General features: G+C 45.9%; 1 protein-coding gene across 1 annotated transcript in view; it reads right to left on the reverse strand.

The window, feature by feature from the left end:
* Nucleotides 1-25,889, reverse strand: part of LOC132781311 (delta-like protein C) — a 79,626-nt gene that overhangs the window by 48,390 nt on the left and 5,347 nt on the right. The window contains exons 2-4 of the mRNA XM_067461066.1: nucleotides 4,862-5,107; nucleotides 3,597-3,654; nucleotides 2,557-2,814 (exon numbers count right to left, since the gene is read on the reverse strand). Coding sequence (XP_067317167.1) covers nucleotides 2,557-2,814; nucleotides 3,597-3,654; nucleotides 4,862-5,107 — 562 coding nt within the window. The remainder of the gene's footprint in view (nucleotides 1-2,556; nucleotides 2,815-3,596; nucleotides 3,655-4,861; nucleotides 5,108-25,889) is intronic.

The following is a 25,889-nucleotide window of genomic DNA, read 5'->3' on the forward strand; positions in this document are numbered from 1 at the left end:
AGAGCAGTACGTGTGAAAAAGATCATGGAGTCCATGTGGACAACAAGTTAAACATGAGCCAACAATGTAATGTGGCGGCAAAATAAAAGGCCAATGGGATTTTGGCCTGCATCAATAGGAGCATAGTGTCTAGATCTAGGGAAGTCATGCTCCCCATGCTCTATTCCGCTTTGGTTAGACCACACCGGGAATATTGTGTCCAATTCTGGGCACCACAATTCAAGAGAGATATTGACAAGCTGGAATGTGTCCAGAGGAGGGCGACTCAAATGATCAAGGGTCCGGAGAACAAGCCTTATGAGAAGCGGCTTAAGGAGCTGGGCATGTTTAGAAGAGAAGGCTGAGAGGAGATATGATAGCCATGTATAAATATATGAGGGGAAGCCACAGGGAGGAGGAGGGAGCAAGCTTGTTTTCTGCTTCCCTGGAGACTAGGATGCAATGGAGCCATGGCTTCAAACTACAAGAGAGGAGATTCCATCTGAACATGAGGAAGAACTTCCTGACTGTGAGAGCCGTTCAGCAGTGGAACTCTCTGCCCCGGAGTGTGGTGGAGGCTCCTTCTTTGGAAGCTTTTAAACAGAGGCTGGATGGCCATCTGTCAGGGGTGATTTGAATGCAATATTCCTGCTTCTTGGCAGAATGGGGTTGGACTGGATGGCCCAGGAGGTCTCTTCCAGCTCTTTGATTCTATGATTCCATGGCCTACAACTCCCAGAAATCCCAGCCAGTTTACCAGCTGTTAGGATTTCTGAGAGTTGAAGGCAGAAAACATCTGGACAACCCAGGTTGAGGACAACTGCTTATCCTCAACAGCCTTGTTCAGGTCTTGCAAACTTAGGACCTCAGGATCTAATTCATGTGGTGGCCGTAAGTCAAAGTTAACTTGAAGGCAATTAACATGAACCACAAAAATGTAGTTGGCTTTTTCTGTGAGATGTTAAGATCAGGGAAGCCGTGGCTACCCTGATGTAGTCTATCCATCTGCAATCCAGTCTTCCTCTTTCCCTCCTGCCTTCTACCATCCTGAGCATTATGGCCTTTTCTACTGAATCCTGTCTTCTTGTGATAAGCCCAAAATACAACAACGTCAGGGTTGTTGTAGGTTTTTCCGGGCTATATGACCATGTTCTGGAGGCAATTTCTCTCCTGACGTTTCGCCTGCATCTATGGCAAGCATCCTCAGAGGTAGTGAGGTCTGTTGGAAGTAGAAAAAATGGGTTTATACATCTGTGGAATGACCAGGGTGGGACAAAGGACTCTTGTCTGCTGGGGCTAGGTGTGAATGTTTCAGCTGATCACCTTGATTAGCATTCAATGGCTTGGAAGTGCCTGGGGGGAATCTTTTGTTGAGAGTGATTTTATGTGCCTGTTTGTTTCCCCTCTGTTCCCCTCTACATAGGGACCACCAAACGCAGCATTACCCAGACACGCATCAAGGAACAGGAAAGGCACTACAAACTACTCCAACCAGAGAAATCAGCCATAGCAGAGCACCTGATGGACCAACCTGGACATAGCAGATTATTTGAGAACACAGAAGTGCTGGAGCACTCTCACAACCACCATGTCAGACTACACAGAGAAGCCATGGAAATCCACAAAAAGCATGTGGACAATTTCAATAGAAAGGAGGAAACCATGAAAAGGAACTAAATCTGGCTACCAGTATTAAAAAACTCAAAAATTACAACAGCAAAACAGCAAAGAGGAAACAACCAGGCACATCTTAACACCTCTCAACAAAAGATTTTTCCAGGCTCAGCCAGGCCTTCAAATGCTAATGAAGGTGATCAGTTGAAACATTCACACCTAGCTCCAGCAGGGAAGAGCTCTTTGCCCCACCCCAGCCATTCCACAGATATATAAACCCATTGTCCTAATTCCAACAGACCTCACTACCTCTGAGGATGCTTGCCATAGAAGGAAGAAACCATAAAAATGAACAAAATCTGGCTACCAGTATTAAAAAACTCAAAAATTACAACAGCAAAACAACAGAGGGGAAACAAACAGGCACATTAAAATCACTCTCAACAAAAGATTCCCCCCAGGCACTTCCAAGCCATTGAATGCTAATCAAGGTGATCAGCTGAAACATTCACACCTAGCTCCAGCAGACAAAAGTCCTTTCTCCCACAGATATATAAACCCATTTTTCCTACTTCCAACATACCTCACTACCTCCGAGGATGCTTGCCATAGATGCAGGCGAAACGTCAGGAGAAAATGCCTCTAGAACATGGCCATATAGCCCAGAAAAACCTACAACAACCCAGTGATTCCGGCCATGAAAGCCTTCGACAATACATACAACCACCTCTGTTTAGGGTCATCTTGGCTTCTTGGGCCCAAACTTGGGAATATCCTCTTTGGAAACATAGCAGTTCCTCAGCACTACTACCACCAGCAGGGACTTTCAAGAAGCAGTGCCATCTCCTCACTTTCCAACCCCAAATGCCCAAGATACTCCCTCATGCAACTTAGTCTGTTCCTCGCTCCCTCTATTCTACCTCCACTTGCAGCCGTGTCCCGCTCTCCGTAAAAGCTACTTACGCTCGGAGCAATATTCGCCCCGCCACCCTGCTAAGCAGATCCGGCTGCCCAGTTCGTCACAGGCGTAGTGCCCAAAGGCATCGTCCCGTGGCCGGCAGTAGTCCGAGCAGCTCTCCCCGTAGTAGTGCTCGTCGCAGGTGACGTGGTAGGAGTAGCGCAGCTCACTCTGGTCTCCCAGTTGCACATCTTGCGACCAGTCCTCACCGACGGCCAGGCGACGACGGGTGGCCAGGCGGCTGATCAGCCTCTGGGCATCCTCTGGGAGAAGGGAGGAAAGCACAGTTGGGGGGCAGTTGGGTGGTGGGATTTGAAACGTAAGAGGAAAGCCAGCACAGAGATACAAGCAGCAAAAGAGTTTGGGTTGTTGTAGGTTTTTTCGGGCTATATGGCCATGTTCTAGAGGCATTCTCTCCTGACGTTTCGCCTGAAGACTGGGCGACTTGGAAGGCACTGAACAGACTGTGCTCTGGCACCACGAGATGCAGAGCCAATCTTAAGAAATGGGGCTACAGGGTGGAATCCTCGGCATGCGAGTGCGGAGAAGAACAAACCACTGACCACCTGCTGCAATGCAACCTGAGCCCTGCCACATGCACGATGGAGGACCTCCTTGCAGCAACCCCAGAGGCACTCCAAGTGGCCAGATACTGCTCAAAGGACATTTAACCAAATACCAAATTTGCAAAATCTGTGTGGTTTTTCCCCTTTTTCTTTTTAATCTGTGTGTTTGTTTTGCTCTGTTAGAATTGTAATACAATGGTTGCTGATGACACGATAAATAAATACCTAATTTGAAACCTTGGTTACACTTGAGAATCTTATCAAGTTTGGAGTAAAATTGTGTGAGGTGTACCACTTACAATGTTAAGAGTATACTTATGTGAAATGTGGATAAATTGAATACCTATACGAGAAGTATTACACTATACCATACACCCTCTTATCTGTTTACTTCACATGGTTGTCATTATGGGCGGAGATTATGCATCGTCAACATTTTGAATTTATATTATACTTCCAACTCTGGGGGAATTATTTACCTGTCGATGGCTCCCCTGATTCAGCCCTCCAGGATTCAATAATGAGAGAGAATGTCCCCTAAAAGGGAGGGAAGGAGAGACAAGATGAGAGTATATCAATATTGAGGATGTAAATCAATACATAGCTACTATTATTGTCATTCTTGAATGAATTCAAGGATAGCAATAACATTAATATTGAACAAGAGTGGGGAAAGATCAGTACTGAAAAAAACTGCATTGGCTTCTACTTATCAAGAGGAGCCTAGTGCCTAGATCTAGGGAAGTCATGCTCCCCATGCTCTATTCCGCATCAATAGGAGCATAGTGTCTAGATCTAAGGAAGTCATGCTCCCCATGCTCTATTCCGCTTTGGTTAGACCACACCTGGAATATTGTGTCCAATTCTGGGCACCACAATTCAAGAGAGATATTGACAAGCTGGAATGTGTCCAGAGGAGGGCGACTCAAATGATCAACGGTCTGGAGAACAAGCCCTATGAGGAGCGGCTTAAGGAGCTGGGCATGTTTAGCCTCAAGAAGAGAAGGCTGAGAGGAGATATGATAGCCATGTATAAATATATGAGAGGAAATCACAGGGAGGACTGTTTACATGGAGATTAGGACAAGGAACAATGACTACAAGAAGGAGATTCCATCTGAACATGAGGAAGAACTTCCTGACTGTGAGAGCCGTTCAGCAGTGGAACTCTCTGCCCCGGAGTGTGGTGGAGGCTCCTTCTTTGGAAGCTTTTAAGCAGAGGCTGGATGGCCATCTGTCAGGGGTGATTTGAATGCAATATTCCTGCTTCTTGGCAGGATGGGGTTGGACTGGATGGCCCATGAGGTCTCTTCCAACTCTTTGAATCTATGATTCTATGATTCTATGATTATTTCTTGACACAATTCAGCCCATTTTGCTACATTTAGACAACTGAGAGTCAGAAATCATTACTAATTGTCCCTTGGCAATATGCAGTGGACTGCAATCTTCGGGATATCTCTGAGTTGCGGTGCTGAAAGGAAACAAAAATATTTACTCATATTGAGATGAGACACGTATCAATTGCCAGCGATTTTTGGAACAGCATTCTCTCTAAGAAGTGCAAGGAAACAGAAGGAATATTAAAGGAGAGGAGCATACGAGAGCATAATGCACCCATATTACAAGTTTGGAAAGAGGCAGAGCAAGGGAATAGGGTCAGAAGAGGTGGGAAGGAAATCCAGGTTGCTTAACCACTCTTTGGTATAACTAGGAGGCGTTGTACGCCTGGAAAGGACCTCACCGGCCACTTGAAATGGAAGGGGACCTGGATGGGTGCGCTGGTGGCCACCGCACCGCGGTCCGCGGGGACGATATCGCTCAGGGCTGCCCCGAAGGTGCAAGGGGGCTCCGGGGACACCACGGCTTGGGCGTGTTTGAGGCAGACGCGGAAGAAGATGCGGCAGGGGCGCGCCCCGTGGCACAGGTTTCGGGGGCTGCTGGTGGTGAAGGAGTGGACCTGGAGTTCAAAAACACCAGCCTGTTCAGCCTATGGGGAGAGAAAACAAAAGCCATTAATATAAGGGGGAAAAAAACCATCTAGTCCAATCCTATTCTGTCAAGCAAGAATATCTAGTCAACCTGGGGATCACAACTAGACACAGTGAAGACATCTGCCCTTGTGCTATGCTACTCTGCTGCTGAGTATGCATGCCCAGTGTGGAACACATCTCACCACACTAAAACAGTGGATATGGCCTTGTTGGAAAACTAATATCACAAAGGACGACCACCTCACCCGCCTCATAGGAAACCTGCTACAAAACAGGAGCTTTTTTGTTGAGTTCCAGGGCCAGAGAAGCAGATGGCGGAAACAGAAGAACGGCCGCCTCAGGGGAGCGTGCTTACTCCATCCATGTTCAACATCTACACAAATGACCAGCCACTGCCAGAAGGGACAGAGAGCTTCATCTATGCTGATGATCGTGCCATCACTGCTCAAGCAGGGAGCTTTGAGATGGTTGAACAGAAGCTTTCCGAAGCTCTAGGTGCTCTTACTGCCTATTACAGGGAAAACCAGCAGATCCCCAACCCATCCAAAACACAGACATGTGCCTTTCATCTCAAGAACAGACAAGCATCCCGAGCTCTGAAGATCACCTGGGAAGGAACCCCGCTGGAGCATTGCAGCGCACCCAAATACTGGGAGTCACTCTGGACCGTGCTCTGACCTACAAGAAGCACTGCCTGCACATCAAGCAAAAAGTGGGTGCTAGAAACAATATCATACGAAAGCTGACTGGCACAACCTGGGGATCACAACCAGATACAGTGAAGACATCTGCCCTTGCACTGTGCTACTCTGCTGCTGAGTACGCATGCCCAGTGTGGAACACATCTCACCACGCTAAAACAGTGGACGTGGCTCTTAATGAGACATGCCGCATTATCACGGGGTGCCTGCGCCCTACACCACTGGAGAAATTACACTGCTTAGCCGGTATCGCACCACCTGACATCTGCCGGGAAGTGGCAGCCGATAGTGAAAGGACCAAGGCAGAGACATCTCCAGCTAATCCCCTGTTTGGGTATCAGCCAGCACGTCAATGACATAAATCTAGAAATAGTTTTCTAAGATCTACAGAGACATTCGCTGGAACACCTCAGCAAGCGAGAGTCCAAAAGTGGCAGGCTCAAACCCAGAACCTCAATCCATGGCTGATACCAAAGGAGAGACTCCCCTCTGGGCACACAGAAAACTTGGAAGGCGCTGAACAGACTGCGCTTTGGCACCACAAGATGCAGAGCCAACCTCAAGAAATGGGGCTACAAAGTGGAATCCACGACATGCGAGTGCGGAGAAGAGGAAACCACTGACCACCTGCTGCAATGCAACCTGAGCCCTGCCACATGCACAAGGGAGGACCTTCTTGCGGCAACACCAGAGGCACTCCAAGTAGCCAGATACTGCTCAAAGGACATTCAATCAACTACCAAACTCACAAATTTTGTATTTTGTCTGTTTGTTTGCTTTGTTCTGTTAGCAATGTAATATAATTGACTGGTTGTCCTGACACGACAAATCAATAATAATAGAATAAAATAATAAATACAATAACATGTAATAAAAATAATAATAGAGTAAATAAGGGAAATTTAATAATAATAATAATAATAATAATAATAATAATAATAAAGTAATAAATGTAATCATAACAATAATAGAGTAAAATAATAAAAGCAATAAATATAATAATACAGTAAAATAATGTAAATATAATAATAATAATAGAATAAAATAATAAATATAATAAAAGTAATAATAGAGTAAAATAATGTAAATGTAATAATAATAATAATAATAATAATAATAATAATAAAGTAATAAATAACCTTGACTCAAGTATAAGCCGAGGGGATTTTTTTCAGCCTAAAAAAGGCGCTGAAAAACTAGGCTTATACTCGAGTATATACGGTAGTCTTTCTTTGTCCATGTGGAGAATCTCCCTCCAGCAGCTCATGGAGCAAGAGCACACTCCATCCTCTCTCTGCTTCTCACTGAGCACCTGCATAGCTCAAGCTTGAAAAATGTAACAGTGCCCAAAAGTCCCAGGCTCAGCCAGCTCCCCAAGCATGGCCCAACCAAACAGCTTCATGCATCTTATTTTACAGTTGACAGACACATATTACATGCTCTGACATAATTCCAATGTGCTAAGCAGGAAGACGCAATCAAAGCTCTCCCAACAGATGGGCATCTAGCCTGAAAAATGTAACAGTGCCCAAAAGTCCCAGGCTCAGCCAGCTCCCCAAGCATGGCCCAACCAAACAGCTTCATGCATCTTATTTTACAGTTGACAGACACATATTACATGCTCCGACATAATTCCAATGTGCTAAGCAGGAAGACGCAATCAAAGCTCTCCCAACAGATAGGCATCTAGCCTGAAAAATGTAACAGTGCCCAAACGTCCCAGGCTCAGCCAGCTGCCCAAGCATGGCCCAACCAAACAGCTTCATGCATCTTATTTTACAGTTGACAGACACATATTAACCGATTTCTTACATGCTCCGACATAATTCCCTTGTGCTAAGCAGGAAGATGCAATCAAAGCTCTCCCAACAGATGGGCATCTAGCCTGAAAAATGTAACAGTGCCCAAAAGTCCCAGGCTCAGCCAGCTCCTCAAGCATGGCCCAACCAAACAGCTTCATGCATCTTATTTTACAGTTGACAGACACATATTACATGCTCCGACATAATTCCAATGTGCTAAGCAGGAAGACGCAATCAAAGCTCTCCCAACAGATGGGCATCTAGCCTGAAAAATGTAACAGTGCCCAAAAGTCCCAGGCTCAGCCAGCTGCCCAAGCATGGCCCAACCAAACAGCTTCATGCATCTTATTTTACAGTTGACAGACACATATTACATGCTCCGACATAATTCCAATGTGCTAAGCAGGAAGACGCAATCAAAGCTCTCCCAACAGATTGCCATCTAGCCTGAAAAATGTAACAGTGCCCAAAAGTCCCAGGCTCAGCCAGCTCCCCAAGCATGGCCCAACCAAACAGCTTCATGCATCTTATTTTACAGTTGACAGACACATATTACATGCTCCGACATAATTCCAATGTGCTAAGCAGGAAGACGCAATCAAAGCTCTCCCAACAGATGGCCATCTAGCCTCTATTTAAAAATGTCAAATGAAGAAGACTCTCTTAGACTCCCAGGCAGTATATTACCACCAGGAAGTTCTTCCTAATGTTTAGGTACAATCTCTTTTCCTGCCAATAGAACCCATGTTTCCGTTGTATCCTACTCTCTAGAGCAGGGGTTCCCAAACTTTTTGAACAGAGGGCCGGGTCACAGTCCCGCAAACTGTTGGAGGGCCGGATTATAATTTGGAAAAAAAGTATGAATGAATTCCTATGCACTCTGCACATATATTATTTGCAGTGCAACCCCCCCCCCCAAAATCAGAAAACAAAAGCCCACACTTCTATATAAATAAAAATGTAATGTTCGTTTGTGGGATTAACAGAACTCAAAAACCACTGGACAAATTGACACCAATTTTGGACACAAGACATCTAACACTCCAATGTATGTCCTTCACACAAAAAAATGATTTTGTCATTTGGGAGTTGTAGTTGATGGGATTTATAGTTCACCTACAATCACAGAGCATTTTGAACTCCACCAACGATGGAATTGAACCAAACTTGGCACACATTTCTCCCATGACCAACTGAAAATACTCTCCCTTGACCTTTTGATGGAAAGTACCTTCTTGTACCTGCAGACTCTGTGCTTAACCACAACCTTTGAACTTAACCACAACATAACTTCCGACCTCTACATGTCACATCTTGTTTCTTAAAAACATTTTCTTCCCTGTTGCTCCTTTTCTACAGAGAAAGGGTATGTTTCTCTTTTGCTGAGCACACTATGGACTCAAACAGTGATGGATCTGGACCAAACTTGGCATGTGGTGGGTTTTGAGGGGCATTTTGGAGTTGTAGGTACTGGGATTTATAGTACACCTGCAAACAATAAGCACTCTGAACTCCACCGAAGATGAATTGGACCAAACTTGGCACACAGAGCCCCCATAACCAACAAAAATTACTGGAGATCTTTGGGGGAAAACTCACCTTGATTTGTGGGAGTTGTAGTTCACCTACATGCAGAGAGCACTGTGAACCCAAACGCCGATGGATCTGGACCAAAATTGGCACACAGAACTGTGTGCTGAAATTTGATTATTGGACGGGTTTGGGGGGAAACTGACCTTCCTTTCTGGGAGTTGTAGTTCACCCACAACCAGAGAAATTGTGACCTCCACCAACGATGGAATTGAACCAAACTTGGCACACAGAACCCCCAAGTTTGGTCTACTGGAGGTGTTTGAGGGAACTGACTCACCATAGTGGGAGTTGTAGTTTACCCTACAGCCAGAGAGCACACTGAATCCCGCCGATGATGCATCTAGAGCAAACTTGCCCAACATAACAAACTTGAACTGCTTATGGAGTTTCTCAAGGTTAACCTGGCATGATGGGAGTTGTAGTTCACCCACAACCTTTAAGAAATTGGCTTTTTCAAATAGCCCAGGCAGTGCTAGCATATAAATAAAACTGCAGAGTCTGCACACTATATTGGTCTTAAATGCTGGGCAGTGCAACTGTAGGGGCAGTCAAAAATATAATATTAATATTACAATATAATTCAGAATTTAAATATAAACATTTTAAAATACCTGATTTTTCCTGGAAGTGTCTCTCCCTGGAAGTTTCAACAGAACATTACGTATTGGGTTGTTGTAGATTTTTTCGGGCTGTATGGCCATGGTCTAGAGGCATTCTCTCCTGACATTTCACCTGCATCTATGGCAAGCATCCTCAGGGGTAGTGAGGTCTGTTGTAACTAGGAAAAGGGGTTTATATATCTGTGGAATGACCAGGGTGGGACAAAGGTCTCTTGTCTGCTGGAGCTAGGTGTGAATGTTTCAAGCCATTGTATGCTAATCAAGGTGGTAAGTTGAAACATTCACACCTAGCTCCAGCAGACAAGAGTCCTTTGTCCCACCCTGGTCATTCCACAGATATATAAACCCATTGTCCTAGTTCCAACAGACCTCACTACCTCTGAGGATGCTTGCCATAGATGCAGGCGAAACGTCAGGAGAGAATGCCTCTAGAACATGGCCATATCGCCTGAAAAAACCAACAACAACCCAGTATTGATTTCTCCCTTTGGTGCAAAAGTTCTGTTTGAACTGCCTGTATTTACAGAACACATAGATCAGATCGACTTGAGAGATCAATTTATCGATTTGACTTTGTCAATATAACTTCGAACATCTAAGTTCATACATCTTCCAACCACCAACTCATGTAAATAGCAGGCATTTTCTATTTTTTGGGAAAAAGCAATCTTTAGCTATTTTCCTTCTTACTTTCATACTGAGAAAGTAAGTTATGGTAAAGTTTAAAAAGCTAAACTTCTAAAGGAAATAATCCTAATACCTGCTCCTGTATTGCTATTCTAAGAGATGATAATAAAGAATAAAAGGATCAATAACTATATAGGAACCATTATAGCAATATTTACCCCGGGGAGATTGTTTTAAATGGAATCCCAGCTGGCTGGGAGTCAGCTGCGTTAAGATCACTACTGACCAAAAAGTCATGAGTTTGAAGCCAGCCGGGTCGGAGTGAGCTTCTGACCAATTTGTGTAGCTTGCTGTCGACCTTTGCAGCCCGAAAGACAGTTGCATCTGTCAAGCTGGAATATGTCTAGAGGAGGGCGACTAAAATGATCAAGTGTCTGGAGAACAAGCCCTATGAGGAGCGGCTTAAGGAGCTGGGCATGTTTAGCCTGAAGAAGAGAAGGCTGAGAGGACATATGATAGCCATGGATAAATATGTGAGAGGAAGCCACAGGGAGGAGGGAGCAAGCTTGTTTTCTGCTTCCTTGGAGACAAGGACACAATGGAACAATGGCTTCAAACTACAAGAGAGGAGATTCCATCTGAACACGAGGAAGAACTTCCTGACTGTGAGAGCCGTTCAGCAGTGGAACTCTCTGCCCTGGAGTGTGGTGGAGGCTCCTTCTTTGGAAGCTTTTAAGCAGAGGCTGGATGGCCGTCTGTCAGGGGTGTTTTGAATGCAATGTTCCTGCTTCTTGGCAGAATGGGGTTGGACTGGATGGCCCAGGAGGTCTCTTCCAACTCTTTGATTCTATGATTCTAACCCTACCTCTCACAAGTCTCTTCTCTGGGAAAGGAATTCGCGTCAGGCTCTTTAATCCCATCAGATGTTCTGTGTCCCCTTCCTAATGCCAAGATGTTTTGTGCTCAAGAAGATCCTCTTTTTATTCAAGCCTAGCTCCGAAGACTCCTGCAAGGAAGAAGACTCCAGCAAGACATGGAGCGAGAGCTGCCAGATGTTCAAGCTGGGTTTAGAAAAGGCAGAGGAACGAGAGACCAGATTGCCAATATCCATATGCTGGAGAATGGAGAAAGGCAGGGAGTTTCAGAAAAACATCTACTTCTGCTTCATTGACTCTTCTAAAGCCTTTGACTGTGTGGATCATCAGAAATGGTGGCAAGTTCTGGGTGGGATGGGCATCCCAAGCCTCCTTCCCTCTCTCCTGAGGAATCTGTCCAAGGACCAAGGAGCCACAGTCAGAACTGACCACGGAACAGGAGACGGGTTCAAGATTGGGAAAGGCGTACGGCAAGGCTGCATCCTCTCACCCAACCTTTTTAACGTGTATGCAGAACACATCATGCGATGTGCGGGGCTGGATGAATGCAAGGCTGGGGTGGAAATTGCTGGAAGAAACATTAACAACCTCAGATATGCAGATGACACCACTCTGATGGCCGAAAGTGAGGAGGAGCTGAGGAGCCTTCTAATCAAGGTGAAAGAAGAAAGCGCAAAAGCCGGGTTGCAGCTAAACGTCAAAAAAACCAAGATGATGGCAACAAGAATGATTGACAACTGGGAAATAGAGGGAGAAAACGTGGAGGCCGTGACAGACTTTGTATTTCTAGGCGCAAAGATGAGTGCAGATGCAGACTGTGGCCAGGAAATCAGAAGACGCTTACTTCTTGGGAGGAGAGTAATGTCCAGTCTCGATAAAATAGTGAAGAGTAGAGACATCAGACTGGCAACAAAGATCCATTGCCTAGTCCAAACCATGGTCTTCCCTGTAGTCACCTACGGATGTGAGAGCTGGACCTTCGGGAAGGCTGAGCGGAGGAAGAGAGATGCTTTTGAGCTGTGGTGTTGGAGGAAAGTGCTGAGAGTGCCTTGGACTGCGAGAAGATCCAACCAGTCCATCCTCCAGGAAAGAAAGCCCGGCTGCTCACTGGAGGGAAGGAGACTAGAGGGAAAGTGGAAGTCCTTTGGCCACATCATGAGGACACAGGAAAGCCTAGAGAAGACAATTATGCTGGGGAAAGTGGAAGGCAAAAGGAAGAGGGGCCGACCAAGGGCAAGATGGATGGATGGCATCCTTGAAGTGACTGGACTGACCTTGAAGGAGCTGGGGGTGGTGACGGCCGACAGGGAGCTCTGGCGTGGGCTGGTCCATGAGGTCACGAAGAGTCGGAGACGACTGAACGAATGAACAACAACAAAGCTCCAAAGACCAGCACAGAATCAAGAAAAAATCCTTCACTGAGCAGAGGATTACAGTTGTCAAAACTCTTCCCTTTCCATTCATCTTTGAACAACCCCTTGCCCTTCAGTTGACATTCTTCCCTTCCCTTCCCCAATGCACAAACACTAGCCGAGCAATATTTTCCCCCAAATTCCACTATTTTGAAAACACCTTGCTTGAGTCTGCAGATGTGAGTATTGCAAGACAATGGAAGGAAGGAAGGAACTCGATTTCTAAAGGGAATGCAAAGTTTTATAGGCATAGTTACACTTCTTAAACACTCTTCTGGAAGTGGCAAACTAGGATTCCATTGAAATTCCACTGTTCCAGGCAGAGGTGGCCCCAAGTAATTTTCAATAGTAAGCAAACAGTATTTTTGTCGTCGTTCCCCCCCCCCCCCCAAACCAATCACTGATATATATTTTCTGTTCGTCATGGGAGTTCTGTGTGCCATATTTGGTTCAATTCCATCATTGGTGGTGTGCTGTCGCGCAGTGGGCCTATAGCAATTGGCTTTTATTTATTTATTTACTTACTTTACTTATATACCGCTGTTCTCAGCCCGAAGGCGACTCACAGCGGTTCACAACAAGTAAGAACAGCAAAAATTCAATGCTATAGTGTAAAAACAGTTGAGCAGGACGTGCTGTTTGTGCCCAGCAGGAAGCCGGGGTGCCTCAGCTGAGAGGCTGTAAGGATTTTCCTATACAAAAGTCTTTAGATGCTTGAAAAGTTTAACAAAGTCCTTTATTATTGCTAAGATCTTCAACAATTTAAACAAACACTTCTCATATCTTCAACAAGTCAAACAAATGCTTCTTAACTTGCCCATATCGACAGGTAACTGGCTTCGTGAACTGTTATTTTTTTGTATTGTCGAAGGCTTTCATGGCCGGAATCACTGGGTTGTTGTAGGTTTTTCCGGGCTATATGGCCATGTTCTGGAGGCAATTTTTCTCCTGACGTTTCACCTGTATCTATGGCAAGCATCCTCAGAGGTAGTGAAGTCTGTTGGAAGTAGGAAAAATGGGTTTATATATCTGTGGAATGACCAGGGTGGGACAAAGGCCGCTTGTCTGCTGGAGCTAGATGTGAATGTTTCAGCTGATCACCTTGATTAGCATTCAATGGCTTGGAAGTGCCTGGGGGGAATCTTTTGTTGAGAGTGATTTTATGTGCCTGTTTGTTTCCCCTCTGATGTTTTGCTGTTGTAATTTTTGAGTTTTTTAATACTGGTAGCCAGATTTTGTTCATTTTCATGGTCTCTTCCTTTCTCTTGAAATTGTCCACATGCTTGTGGATTTCAGTAGCTTCTCTGTGTAGTCTGACATGGTGGTTGTTGGAGTGATCCAGCATTTCTGTGTTCTCCAATAATATCCTGTGTCCAGGTTGGTTCATCAGGTGCTCTGCTATGGCTGACTTCTCTGGTTGAAGTAGTCTGCAGTGCCTTTCATGTTCCTGGATTCTTGTTTGGGCGCTGTGTTTGGTGGTCCCTCTGTAGACTTGTCCACAGCTGCATGGTATACGGTAAACTCCTGCAGAGGTGAGAGGATCCCTCTTGTCCTTTGCTGAACGTAGCATTTGTTGGATTTTCTTGGTGGGTCTGTAAGTGGTTTGTATGCTGTGCTTCCTCATCAGCTTCCCTATGCAGTCAGTGGTTCCCTTGATGTATGGCAAGAACACTTTTCCTCTGGGTGGATCTTCATCTTTACTCTCATGGCTTCTTCTCGGTTGTCTTGCAGCTCTTCTGATGTCTGAGGTGGAGTCTCCATTGGCCTGGAGAGCCCAGTTGAGGTGGTTCAGTTCATCTTGGAGGAGGTGGGGTTCGCAGATTCTTTTTGCGCGGTCTGCCAAGGCTTTGATGGTGCTTCTTTTTTGACTTGGGTGATGGTTGGAGTTTTTATGTAGATATCTATCTGTGTGTGTGGGTTTTCTGTAGACGGTGTGACCCAATTGTTGATCTGGTTTGCGGATGACTAGGACATCTAGAAAAGGCAGTCTTCCTTCATTTTCTTTTTCCATGGTGAACTGGATGTTTGGGTGGATGCTGTTAACATGTTCCGGGAACCTATTGAGGAACCAGGAACCATATAGTGGGCTTTTTGGTTGCTGTTTCAACAAGCCCTTGAAACAGCAACCAAAAAGCCCACTATATGGTTCAGATATGTGGTTGACACCTTCACTATTTGGAGCCATGGAGAAGAAGAACTCAACAGGTTCCTGCTCTCGAGCCAGGCATCGTCCCCCATTCTGTCTCTTTGCATTTCCTTTTTTCTGCCTAAGTGGAGTCTCTTGCATTTATTGCTGCTGAACTTCATTGTGTTAGATTTGGCCATTCACCTCTCTAATCTGTTCAGATCATTCTGAATTCTGCTCCTGTCTTCTGGAATATTGGCGTTCCCTCCCAATTTGGTCCTGTCTGCAAACTTGATGATCCTGCCTTCTAACTCTTTATCTACTTATGGGTTAGAACAGTGTTTCTCAACCTGGGGGTCGGGACCCCTGAGGGGGTCGCGAAGGGGTGTCAGAGGGGTCGCCAAAGACCATCAGAAAATACAGCATTTTCTGATGGTCATGGGGATTCCATGTGGGAAGTTTGAGCCAATTCTATCGTTGGTGGAGTTCAGAATGTTCTTTGATCATAATGAACTATAAATCCCAGCTACTAAAACTCCCAAAAGTCAAGGTCTATTTTCCCCAGGCTCCACCAATGTTCACATTTGCGCATATTGAGTATTTGTGCCAAGTTTGGTCCAGATCCACCATTGCGTGAATCCACAGTGCTCTCTGCATATGGGTGAACTACAACTCCCAAACTCAAGGTTAATACCCACCAAACCTTTACAGTGTTTTCCGTTGGCCATGGGAGTTCTGTGTGGCAAATTAGGTTCAAATCCATCGCTGCTGGAGTTCAGAATGCTCTTTGATTATAGGTGAACTATAAATCCCAGCAACTACAACTCCCAAATTACAAAATCAATCCTCCCCCAACTCCACTAGCATTTACATGTGGTTGTGTTGGGTATTTGTGCTCAGTTTGGTCCAGTGAATGAAAATACATCTTGCATATCTGATATTTACATTATGATTTATAACAGTAGTAAAATGACTGTTATGAAGTAGCAACAAAAACAATGTTATAGTTGGGGGTCACCACAACATGAGGGACTGTATTAAGGGGTCGCGGCATTAGGAAGGTTGAGAACCACTGCATTAATGTTTCCTTAGCTCTCTCCGACCAGAGACCTAATCTCATATCACGGGACAACAAGAGAAAAATGACAGTTCTGAAGTAGCAATGAAAATAATGTTATGGGTGGGGGTCACCACAACAGGAGGAACTGTATTAAGGGGTTGCGGCATTGGGAAGGTTGAGAGCCACTGGGTTAGAAGCATAGAACCTTCAGGATGGAAGGGACCCCAAGGGCCATCCTGTCTGCCCTCCTGTTACACAGGAATATACTGTTTAAACACCCCTGAAAGATGTCCATCCAAAGAAAGAGACTGCATCTCCATACGAAGAACTTTTCTGCACTTATCCAACAGTCCTTGAAGTTAACAACAACAGCAACACCCAGTTCCTAATGTTTAGTTGGAACTTGAAACCATTGTTTCATATTTTAGTTTCTGGAACAGTGGGAGAGAACCTGGCTCCATCTATAAGGCATCCTTCGGAAATCCCTTCCCTCTTTCCTTACATTTCATAATGAGACTGGGAAGGAAACCTGCTACAAAACAGGAGCTTTTTTGTTGAGTTCCAGAGCCAGAGAAGCAGATGGCGGAAACAGAAGAACGGCCTGCCTCAGGGGAGCGTGCTTGCTCCATCCATGGTCAACATCTACACAAATAACCAGCCACTGCCAGAAGGGACAGAGAGCTTAATCTATGCAGATGATCGTGCCATCACCGCTCAAGCAGGGCGCTTTGAGATGGTAGAACAGAAGCTCTCCAAAGCTTTAGGTGCTCTTCCTGCCTACTACAGGGAAAACCAGCTGATCCCTAATCCATCCAAAACACAGACATGTGCCTTTCACCTTAAGAACAGACAAGCATCCCGAGCTCTAAGGATTATTACCTGGGAAGGAATCCCACTGGAGCATTGCAGCGCACCCAAATACCTGGGAGTCACTCTGACCGTGCTCTGACCTACAAGAAGCACTGCCTGAACATCAAGGAAAAAGTGGGTGCTAGAAACAATATCATACGAAAGCTGACTGGCACAACCTGGGGATCACAACCAGACACAGTGAAGACATCTGCCCTATCGCTGTGCTACTCTGCTGCTGAGTATGCATGCCCAGTGTGGAACACATCTCACCACGCTAAAACAGTAGATGTGGCTCTTAATGAGACATGCCACATTATCACGGGGTGTCTGCGCCCTACACCACTGGAGAAATTACACTGTCTAGCCGGTATTGCACCACCTGACATCTGCCGGGAAGTAGCAGCCAATAGTGAAAGGACCAAGGCAGAGACATCTCCAGCTCATCCCTTGTTTGGGTATCAGCCAGCACGCCAACGACTTAAATCTAGAAATAGTTTTCTTAGATCTACAGAGACACTCGCTGGAACACCTCAGCAAGTGAGAGTCCAAAAGTGGCAGGCTCAAACCCAGAACCTCAATCCGTGGGTGATACCAAATGAGAGACTCCCCCCTGGACACACAGAAGACCGGGCGACTTGAAAGGCGCTGAACAGACTGCGCTCTGGCACCACGAGATGCAGAGCCAACCTTGAGAAATGGGGCCACAAAGTGGAATCCTTGACATGCGAGTGCGGAGAAGAGCAAACCACTGACCACCTGCTGCAATGCAACATGCACAGGGGAGGAGCTTCTTGTGGCAACACCAGAGGCACTCCAAGGGGCCAGATACTGGTCAAAGGACATTTAATCAACTACCAATCTTGCAAATTTTGTGTTTTGTCTGTTTGTTTGTTTGCTTTGATCTGTTAGAAATGTAATACAATTGACTGGTTGCCCTGACACGACAAATAAATATATAAAACAATGAGACTGACTATAGATCACAGACTTCCGGCTACAGATCAGCAGGCATTTACACACTTTCTGCATTCTTGGCAAGCTTTGAAAAACATCGGTCTCAAGCCATCCTGCTTTATTCCAAGCATCTTGAGGGATATCATAAGGCTACATCCTGCCAAATAAAACCAGGTGCTTACTTCGGATGTTGAGGCCCCGGTCCTTCCGACATGATTCATGTTCCATAGAAGTCTAGTTCCTGAGCAAATATGCTCATTTCTTAGGAACACTTTCCCTTTGCCATGCACTTTTTTCTGAGTCAGGAGTGACTTGAGAATCATAGAATCAAAGAGTTGGAAGAGACCTCATGGGCTATCATCCAGTCCAACCCCATTCTGCCAAGAAGCAGGAATATTGCATTCAAATCACCCCTGACAGATGGCCATCCAGCCTCTGCTTAAAAGCTTCCAAAGAAGGAGCCTCCACCACACTCCGGGGCAGAGAGTTCCACTGCTGAACAGCTCTCCTTACAGTCAGGAAGTTCTTCCTCATGTTCAGATGGAATCTCCTCTCTTGTCGTTTGAAGCCATTGTTCCGCGTCCTAGTCTGCAAGGAAGCAGAAAACAAGCTTGCTCCCTCCTCTCTGTGGCTTCCTCTCACATATTTATACATGGCTCTCATATCTCCTCTCAGCCTTCTCTTCTTCAGGCTAAACACGCCCAGCTCTTTAAGCCGCTCCTCATAGGGCTTGTTCCCCAGACCCTTGATCCTTTTAGTCATTCTCCTCTGGACACATTCCAGCTTGTCAATACCTCTCTTGAATTGTGGTGCCCAGAATTGGACACAATATTCCAGGTGTGGTCTAACCAAAGCAGAATAGAGCATGGGGAGCATGACTTCCCTAGATCTAGACACTAGGCTCCCATTGATGCAGGCCAAAATCCCATTGCAACTGCAAGTCACTCCTGCTGTGAGAGAATTGACTGTCTGCAAGGACATTGCCCAGGGGATGCTCAAATGTTTTGATGTTTTCAGACTTCTCTCATGTCCCCATATGGGGAGCTGAAGCTGACAGAGGGAGCTCATCCGTGCTCTCTCCGGATTCAAACCTCCGACCTGTCAGTCTTCAGTCCTGCTGGCCCAAGGGTTTAACCCATTGTGCCACCGGATCTCCGCCATGCACTTATCAGTTTGTTGTCATCTGTCCCTGGTTTTAAGAGTTCCCAAACATGCAACACTCCCTCCTTTCCCATCGAAGATGCCTAAGCACAAGTCAACAGACAAGCAAAGCCTATATAACAGTGTGTCTCAACCTGGGGGTCGGGACCCCTGTGGGGGTCACGAGGGGGTGTCAGAGGGGTTGCCAAAGACCATCAGATAACATAGTATTTTCTGTTGGTCATAGGGGATCTGTGTGGAAAGTTTGGTCTAATTTTATTGTTGGTGGGGGTTGAAAATACTATTTCATTGTGGGTGAACTATAAATCCCAACAACTACAACTCCCAAATGGCAAGGTCTATTTTCTCCAAACTCTACCAGTGTTCACATTTGGGCATATTGAGTAGTTGTGCCAAGTTTGATCCAGATCCATCATTGCTTGAGTCCACAGTGTTCTCTGGATGTAGGTGAACTACAACTCCAAAAACTCAAGGTCAATGTCCACCAGACCTTCCCAGTATTTTCTCTTGGTCACGGGAATTCTGTGTGCCATGTTTGATTCAATTCCATCATTGATGGAATGCAGAAGGCTCTTTGATTTAAGGTGAACTATAAATCCCAGCAACTCCAGCATTACCAAATGACAAAATCAATCACCCCCAACCCCACCAGTATTCAAATTTTGGGCGTTTCGGGTATTTGTGCTAAATTTGGTCCAGGGACTGAAAATACATCCTGCATATCAGATATTTACATTATAATTCATAACAGTAGCAAAATTACGGTTATGAAGTAACAACGAAAATAACGTTATGGTTGGGGGTCACCACAACATGAGGACCTGTATTAGGAAGCTTGAGAACCACTGCCATATAAGGTCCTGATTACACCACATTGCTTTGAACTTAGGAATCTAGGAGATGTACCTTTCGGAAGAGAAAAAAAATGACACACACACACACACACACAATACAAATCCCAAAGGCAATTTCCGCTCGGTCTTAGATTTCAAGTATTGTATTAACTTTACATAAAAGTTAATGGTTTCCCCTTGACATTAAGTCTAGTTGTGTCCAACTCTGGAGGTGCTTATCTCAATTTCTAACCCAAAAAGCTGGCGTTGTCCAAAGATACCTCCAAGGTCATGTGGCCAGCATGACTGCATGGAGTGCCATTACCTTCCCGCTGGAGCAGTAAAGATGGGTTTTAAAGCCAACCTTAAAAACTGTGGCATAGACACCGACAACTGGGAAGCCCTGGCCCTTGAGCACTCTAACAGGATGTCAGCTGTGACCAGCAGTGCTGCGGAATTCGAAGAGGCACGAATGGAGGGTGAAAGAGAGAAACGTGCCAAGAGGAAGGCACGTCAAGCCAACCCCAACCGGGACCGCCTTCCACCTGGAAACCAATGCCCTCACTGCGGGAGACCATGCAGGTCAAGAATAGGGCTCCACAGTCACCTACGGACCCACTGCCAGGATACTACACTTGGAGGACCATCATCCTCGGACTACGAGGGATCGCCAAGTAAGTAAGTAAGTACATAAAAGGCAAAGGTTTCCCCTTGACATTAAGCCCAGTCGTGTCCGACTCTGGGATATGGTGCTCATCTCCATTTCTAACCCCAAAAGCAGGCGTTGTCCATAGATACCTCCAAGGTCCTGTGGCCACGATGACTACATGGAGTGCCGTTACCTTCCTGCTGGAGCAGTAAAGATGGGTTTAAAGCCAACCTTAAAAACTCTGGCATGGACACCGAGAACTGGGAAGCCCTGGCCCTTGAGCACTCTAACTAGAGGTCAGCTGTGACCAGCAATGCTATAGAATTTGAAGAGGCACGAATGGAGGGCGAAAGAGAGAAACATGCCAAGAGGAAGGTGCAACAAGCCAACCCCGACTGGGACTGCCTTCCACCTGGAAACCAATGCCCTCACTGCGGGAGAAGATGCAGATCAAGAATAGGGCTCCACAGCCACCTACAGACTCACCGCCAGTACACCAATCTTGGAAGACAATCCTACTTGGACAATGAGGGCTTGCCTAAGTAAGTACGGTAAAGGTAAAGGTAAAGGTAGTCCCCTGACATTAAGTCCAGTCATGTCTGACTCTGGGGTGTGGTGCTCATCTCCATTTCTAAGCCGAAGAGCCAGCGTTGTCCGTAGACACCTCCAAGGTCATGTGGCCGGCATGACTGTATGGAGCGCCGTTAAGTAAGTAAGTAAGTACATAAAAGGTAAAGTTTTCCCCTTGACATTAAGTCCGGTCATGACCAACTCCCCCTCATCTCCATTTCTAACCCCAAAAGTGCTCATTTCTAACCCTAAAAGTGCTCATCTTCATTTCTAACCCCCAAAGCTGGCGTTGTCCATAGATACCTCCAAGGTCATGTGGCCAGCATGACTGCATGGAGCGCCGTTACCTTCCCGCCGGAGCAGTAACTATTGATCTACTCACACCTGCATGTTTTCGAATTGCTATGTTGGCGGAAGCTGGGGCTAACAGCAGGAGCTCACCCCACTCCCCGGATTCAAACCGCCAACCTTTCGGTCAGCAAGTTCAGCAGCTCAGTAGTTTAACGCGCTGCACCACCGGGAGGCCCTAACTTTACATACCGATCCAGAACTTACATTTCTTTGGTCACTATTCTTGGATGCCTCCAAGCCCTCTCCTGGTCAGATTTTTTTTTCAGAGGTGGATTACAATGGGCATTATCTGTGAGATTGTGACTTGCCTTTGAAGATAGTTCGGAAGCTTCAAATGGTCAAGAGATTAGCAGCCAGGTTACTAATTGGAGTGCCAATCAGGGAGAGATCCAATCCCATGTTGCGGAAGCTTCACTGGCTGCCAGTCTGCTTTTGAGCTAAATACAAAGTGCTGGTTCTTACCTTTAAAGCCCTAAACGGTTTAGGTCAGTGTTTCTCAACCTGGGGGGTCGGGACCCCTGGAGGGGTCGCGAGGGGGTGTCAGAGGGGTCACCAAAGACCACCAGAAAACACAGAGTTTTCTGTTGGTCATGGAGGTTCTGTGTGGGAATTTTGGCCCAATTCAATCCTTGGTAGGGTTCGAATGCTCTTTGATTGTAGGTGAACTATAAATCCCAGCAACTACAACTCCCAAATGTCAAGGTCTATTTCCCCCAAACTCTACTAGTGTTTACATTTGGGCATACTGAGAATTCATGCCAAGTTTGGTCCAGATCCATCATTGTTTGAGTCTACAGTTCTCTCTGGATGTAGGTAAACTACAACTCCCAAAACTCAAGATCAGTGCCCACCAAACCCTTCCAGTATTTTCTGTTGGTCATGGGAATTCTGTGTGCCAAGTTTGATTCAGTTCCATCGTTGGTGGGGTTCAGAATGCTCTTTGATTGTAGGTGAACTATAAATCCCACAGGACAAAATCAATCCCCTCTCCCAATCTGTTCCTATTCATAACATCAGCAAAATGAGTTATAAGTAGCAACGAAACTAAAATGGCAACAGCACACCAACAGAGAGGAAGCAGGCAGGGACATCTAATTACCTCTCAACAAAAGTTTGCCCCAGGCAAAATCAGGCCATTATATGCTAATCAAGGTGGTCAGTTGAAACATTCACACCTAGCTCCAGCAGACAAGAGTCCTTTGCCCCACCCTGGTCATTCCACAGATATATAAACCCATTTCTCTAGTTCCAACAGACCTCACTGTGTGTCACTCGCTGGAACACCTCAGCAAGCGAGAGTCCAAAAGTGGCAGGCCCAAACCCAGCACCTCAACCAATGGCTGATACCCAATGAGAGACTCCCTCCTGGGCACACAGAAGACTGGGCAACTTGGAAGGCGCTGAACAGACTGCGCTCTGGCACCACGAGATGCAGAGCCAACCTTCAGAAATGGGGCTATAAAGTGGAATCCTCGACATGCGAGTGTGGAGAGGAGCAAACCACTGACCACCTGCTGCAATGCAACCTGAGCCCTGGCACATGCACAATAGAGGACCTCCTTGCGGCAACACCAGAGGCACTCCAAGTGGCCAGATCCTGGTCAAAGGACATTTAACCAACTACCAAACTCACAAGATGTGTATTTTTCTGTCTGTTTGCTTTGTTCTGTTAGAAATGTAATATACATAATGGACTGGTTGCTCTGACACGACAAATAAATAACAGACCTCACTACCTCTGAGGATGCTTGCCATAGATGCAGGCGAAACGTCAGGAGAGAATGCCTCTAGACCATGGCCATACTGCCTGAAAAAACCTACAACAACTAGCAACGAAACTAACTTTATGGTTGGGGGTCACCATAACACGAGGAAGCGTAGTAAGGGGTCGTGGCATTAGGAAGGTTGAGAAACACTGGCTTAGGTCCAGACTATTGGGCAAACCGCATCTCCCTCTACAGACCAACTCGGACACTGCGGTCATCGGAGGAGGTCCTCCTCCCAGTTTCACCCCAGTCCCAAGCACGACTGGTGGGAACAAGGGAAAGGGCCTTCTCCGTGGCTGCCCCCCAGCTTTGGAACTCCCTTCCTAAGGAGTTAAAGATGGCCCCCTCAGCTGAAGACATACCTTTGCTCACTGGCTTACGAGGAGGAGGAATAGTAGTAGTTGGCAATACTACCATTATACCTGATTAATAGTTGCCATCCGTATCCGTCCCCTGTTCGCCCCTCCAGCTCAAGAGATATCTTGAGCAATGATTATTTACTTATTTACTTATTTAACACTTTTATATCCCGATCTTCTCTCCCTCCGTGGAGGGACTCAGCATAAATTCAATGCACAAATACAGGGTTAGTCAAAATGAATAGGCCAATTCGGGTACAATTAATTTTCTTATTGGCCTATTCATTTTGACTAACCCTGTACAACTAAATACATCTTAAAGCATAATAAGTTAAAATACAGACGGAATAAATACATATAAGCCAAATCGCCAAAACAGAATCAAGTTCAACTTAGTCCGCAAATGTGGTCAGTAATAATTGGATTATTGCTGGACTCAACCAAATTATTCTGGGAATGTCTTGTCGAAGGCTTTCGTGGCTGGAATCACTAGGTTCTTGTGGGTTTTTTCGGGCTATAGGGCCATGTTCCAGAGAAGCATTCTCTCCTGACGTTTCGCCTGCATCTATGGCAAGCATCCTCAGAGGTAGTTTTCGGGCTATAGGGCCATGTTCTAGAGGCATTCTCTCCTGACGTTTCGCCTGCATCTATGGCAAGCATCCTCAGAGGTAGTTTTCGGGCTATAGGGCCATGTTCTAGAGGCATTCTCTCCTGACGTTTCGCCTGCATCTATGGCAAGCATCCTCAGAGGTAGTTTTCGGGCTGTAGGGCCATGTTCTAGAGGCATTCTCTTCTGACGTTTCGCCTGCATCTATGGCAAGCATCCTCAGAGGTAGTTTTCGGGCTATAGGGCCATGTTCTAGAGGCATTCTCTCCTGACGTTTCGCCTGCATCTATGGCAAGCATCCTCAGAGGTAGTTTTCGGGCTATAGGGCCATGTTCTAGAGGTATTCTCTCCTGACGTTTCGCCTGCATCTATGGCAAGCATCCTCAGAGGTAGTTTTCGGGCTATAGGGCCATGTTCTAGAGGCATTCTCTCCTGACGTTTCGCCTGCATCTATGGCAAGCATCCTCAGAGGTAGTTTTCAGGCTATAGGGCCATGTTCTAGAGGCATTCTCTCCTGACGTTTCGCCTGCATCTATGGCAAGCATCCTCAGAGGTAGTTTTCAGGCTATAGGGCCATGTTCTAGAGGCATTCTCTCCTGACGTTTCGCCTGCATCTATGGCAAGCATCCTCAGAGGTAGTGAGGTCTGTTGGAACTAGGAAAAAGGGTTTATATATCTGTGGAATGGTGGGGTGGGGCAAAGAGCTCTTTCCTGCTGGAGCTGGGTGTGAATGTTTCAACTGATCACCTTCATTAGCATTTGAAGGCCTGGCTGAGCCTGGGAAAATCTTTTGTTGAGAGGTGTTAAGATGTGCCTGATTGTTTCCTCTCTGCTGTTTTGCTGTTGTAATTTTAGAGTTTTTTAATACTGGTAGCCAGATTTTGTTCATTTTCATGGTCATACACAACATACAAACAATCTACAAACCCACCAAGAAAATCCAACAAATGCTACGTTCAGCAAAGTTACAAGAGGGATCCTCTCACTTCCGCAGGAGTCTACCGTGTACCATGCAGCTGTGGACAAGTCTACATAGGGACCACCAAACGCAGAATTGCCCAAACGCGCATCAAGGAACACGAAAGGCACTGCAGACTACTTCAACCAGAGAAGTCAGCCATAGCAGAGCACCTGATGAACCAGCCTGGACACAGCATAGTATTTGAGAACACAGAAATGCTGGACCACACCAACAACCACCATGTCAGGCAACACAGAGAAGCCATGGAAATCCACAGGCATGTGGACAATTTGAACAGAAAGGAAGAGACCATGAAAATGAACAAAATCTGGCTACCAGTATTAAAAAACTCTAAAATTACAACAGCAAAACAACAGAGAGGAAGCAGGCAGGGACATCTAATTACCTCTCAACAAAAGTTTGCTCCAGGCACAGTCGGCCCATTGTATGCTGATCAAGGTGGTCGGTTAAAACATTCACACCTAGCTGCAGAAAAGAGTCCTTTGTCCCACCCTGGTCTTTCCACAGATATATAAACCCTTTTTCCTAGTTTCAAGAGACCTCACTACCTCTGAGGATGCTTGCCATAGATGCAGGCGAAATGTCAGGAGAGAATGCCTCTAGACCATGGCCATAAAGCCCGAAAAAAAACCTACAACAACCCAGTGATTCCGGCCATGAAAACCTTCGACAACAGACCCCACAACCTCTGAGGATGCTTGCCATAGATGTAGGCGAAACGTCAGGAGAGAATGCCTCTAGACCATGGCCATATAGCCCGAAAAAAACCTACAACACCCCAGTGATTCCGGCCATGAAAACCTTTGACAACAGACCCCACAACCTCTGAGGATGCTTGCCATAGATGTAGGCGAAACGTCAGGAGAGAATGCCTCTAGA

This window comes from Anolis sagrei, chromosome X (genome assembly GCF_037176765.1).
Source record: "Anolis sagrei isolate rAnoSag1 chromosome X, rAnoSag1.mat, whole genome shotgun sequence".
NCBI lineage: Eukaryota > Metazoa > Chordata > Lepidosauria > Squamata > Dactyloidae > Anolis > Anolis sagrei.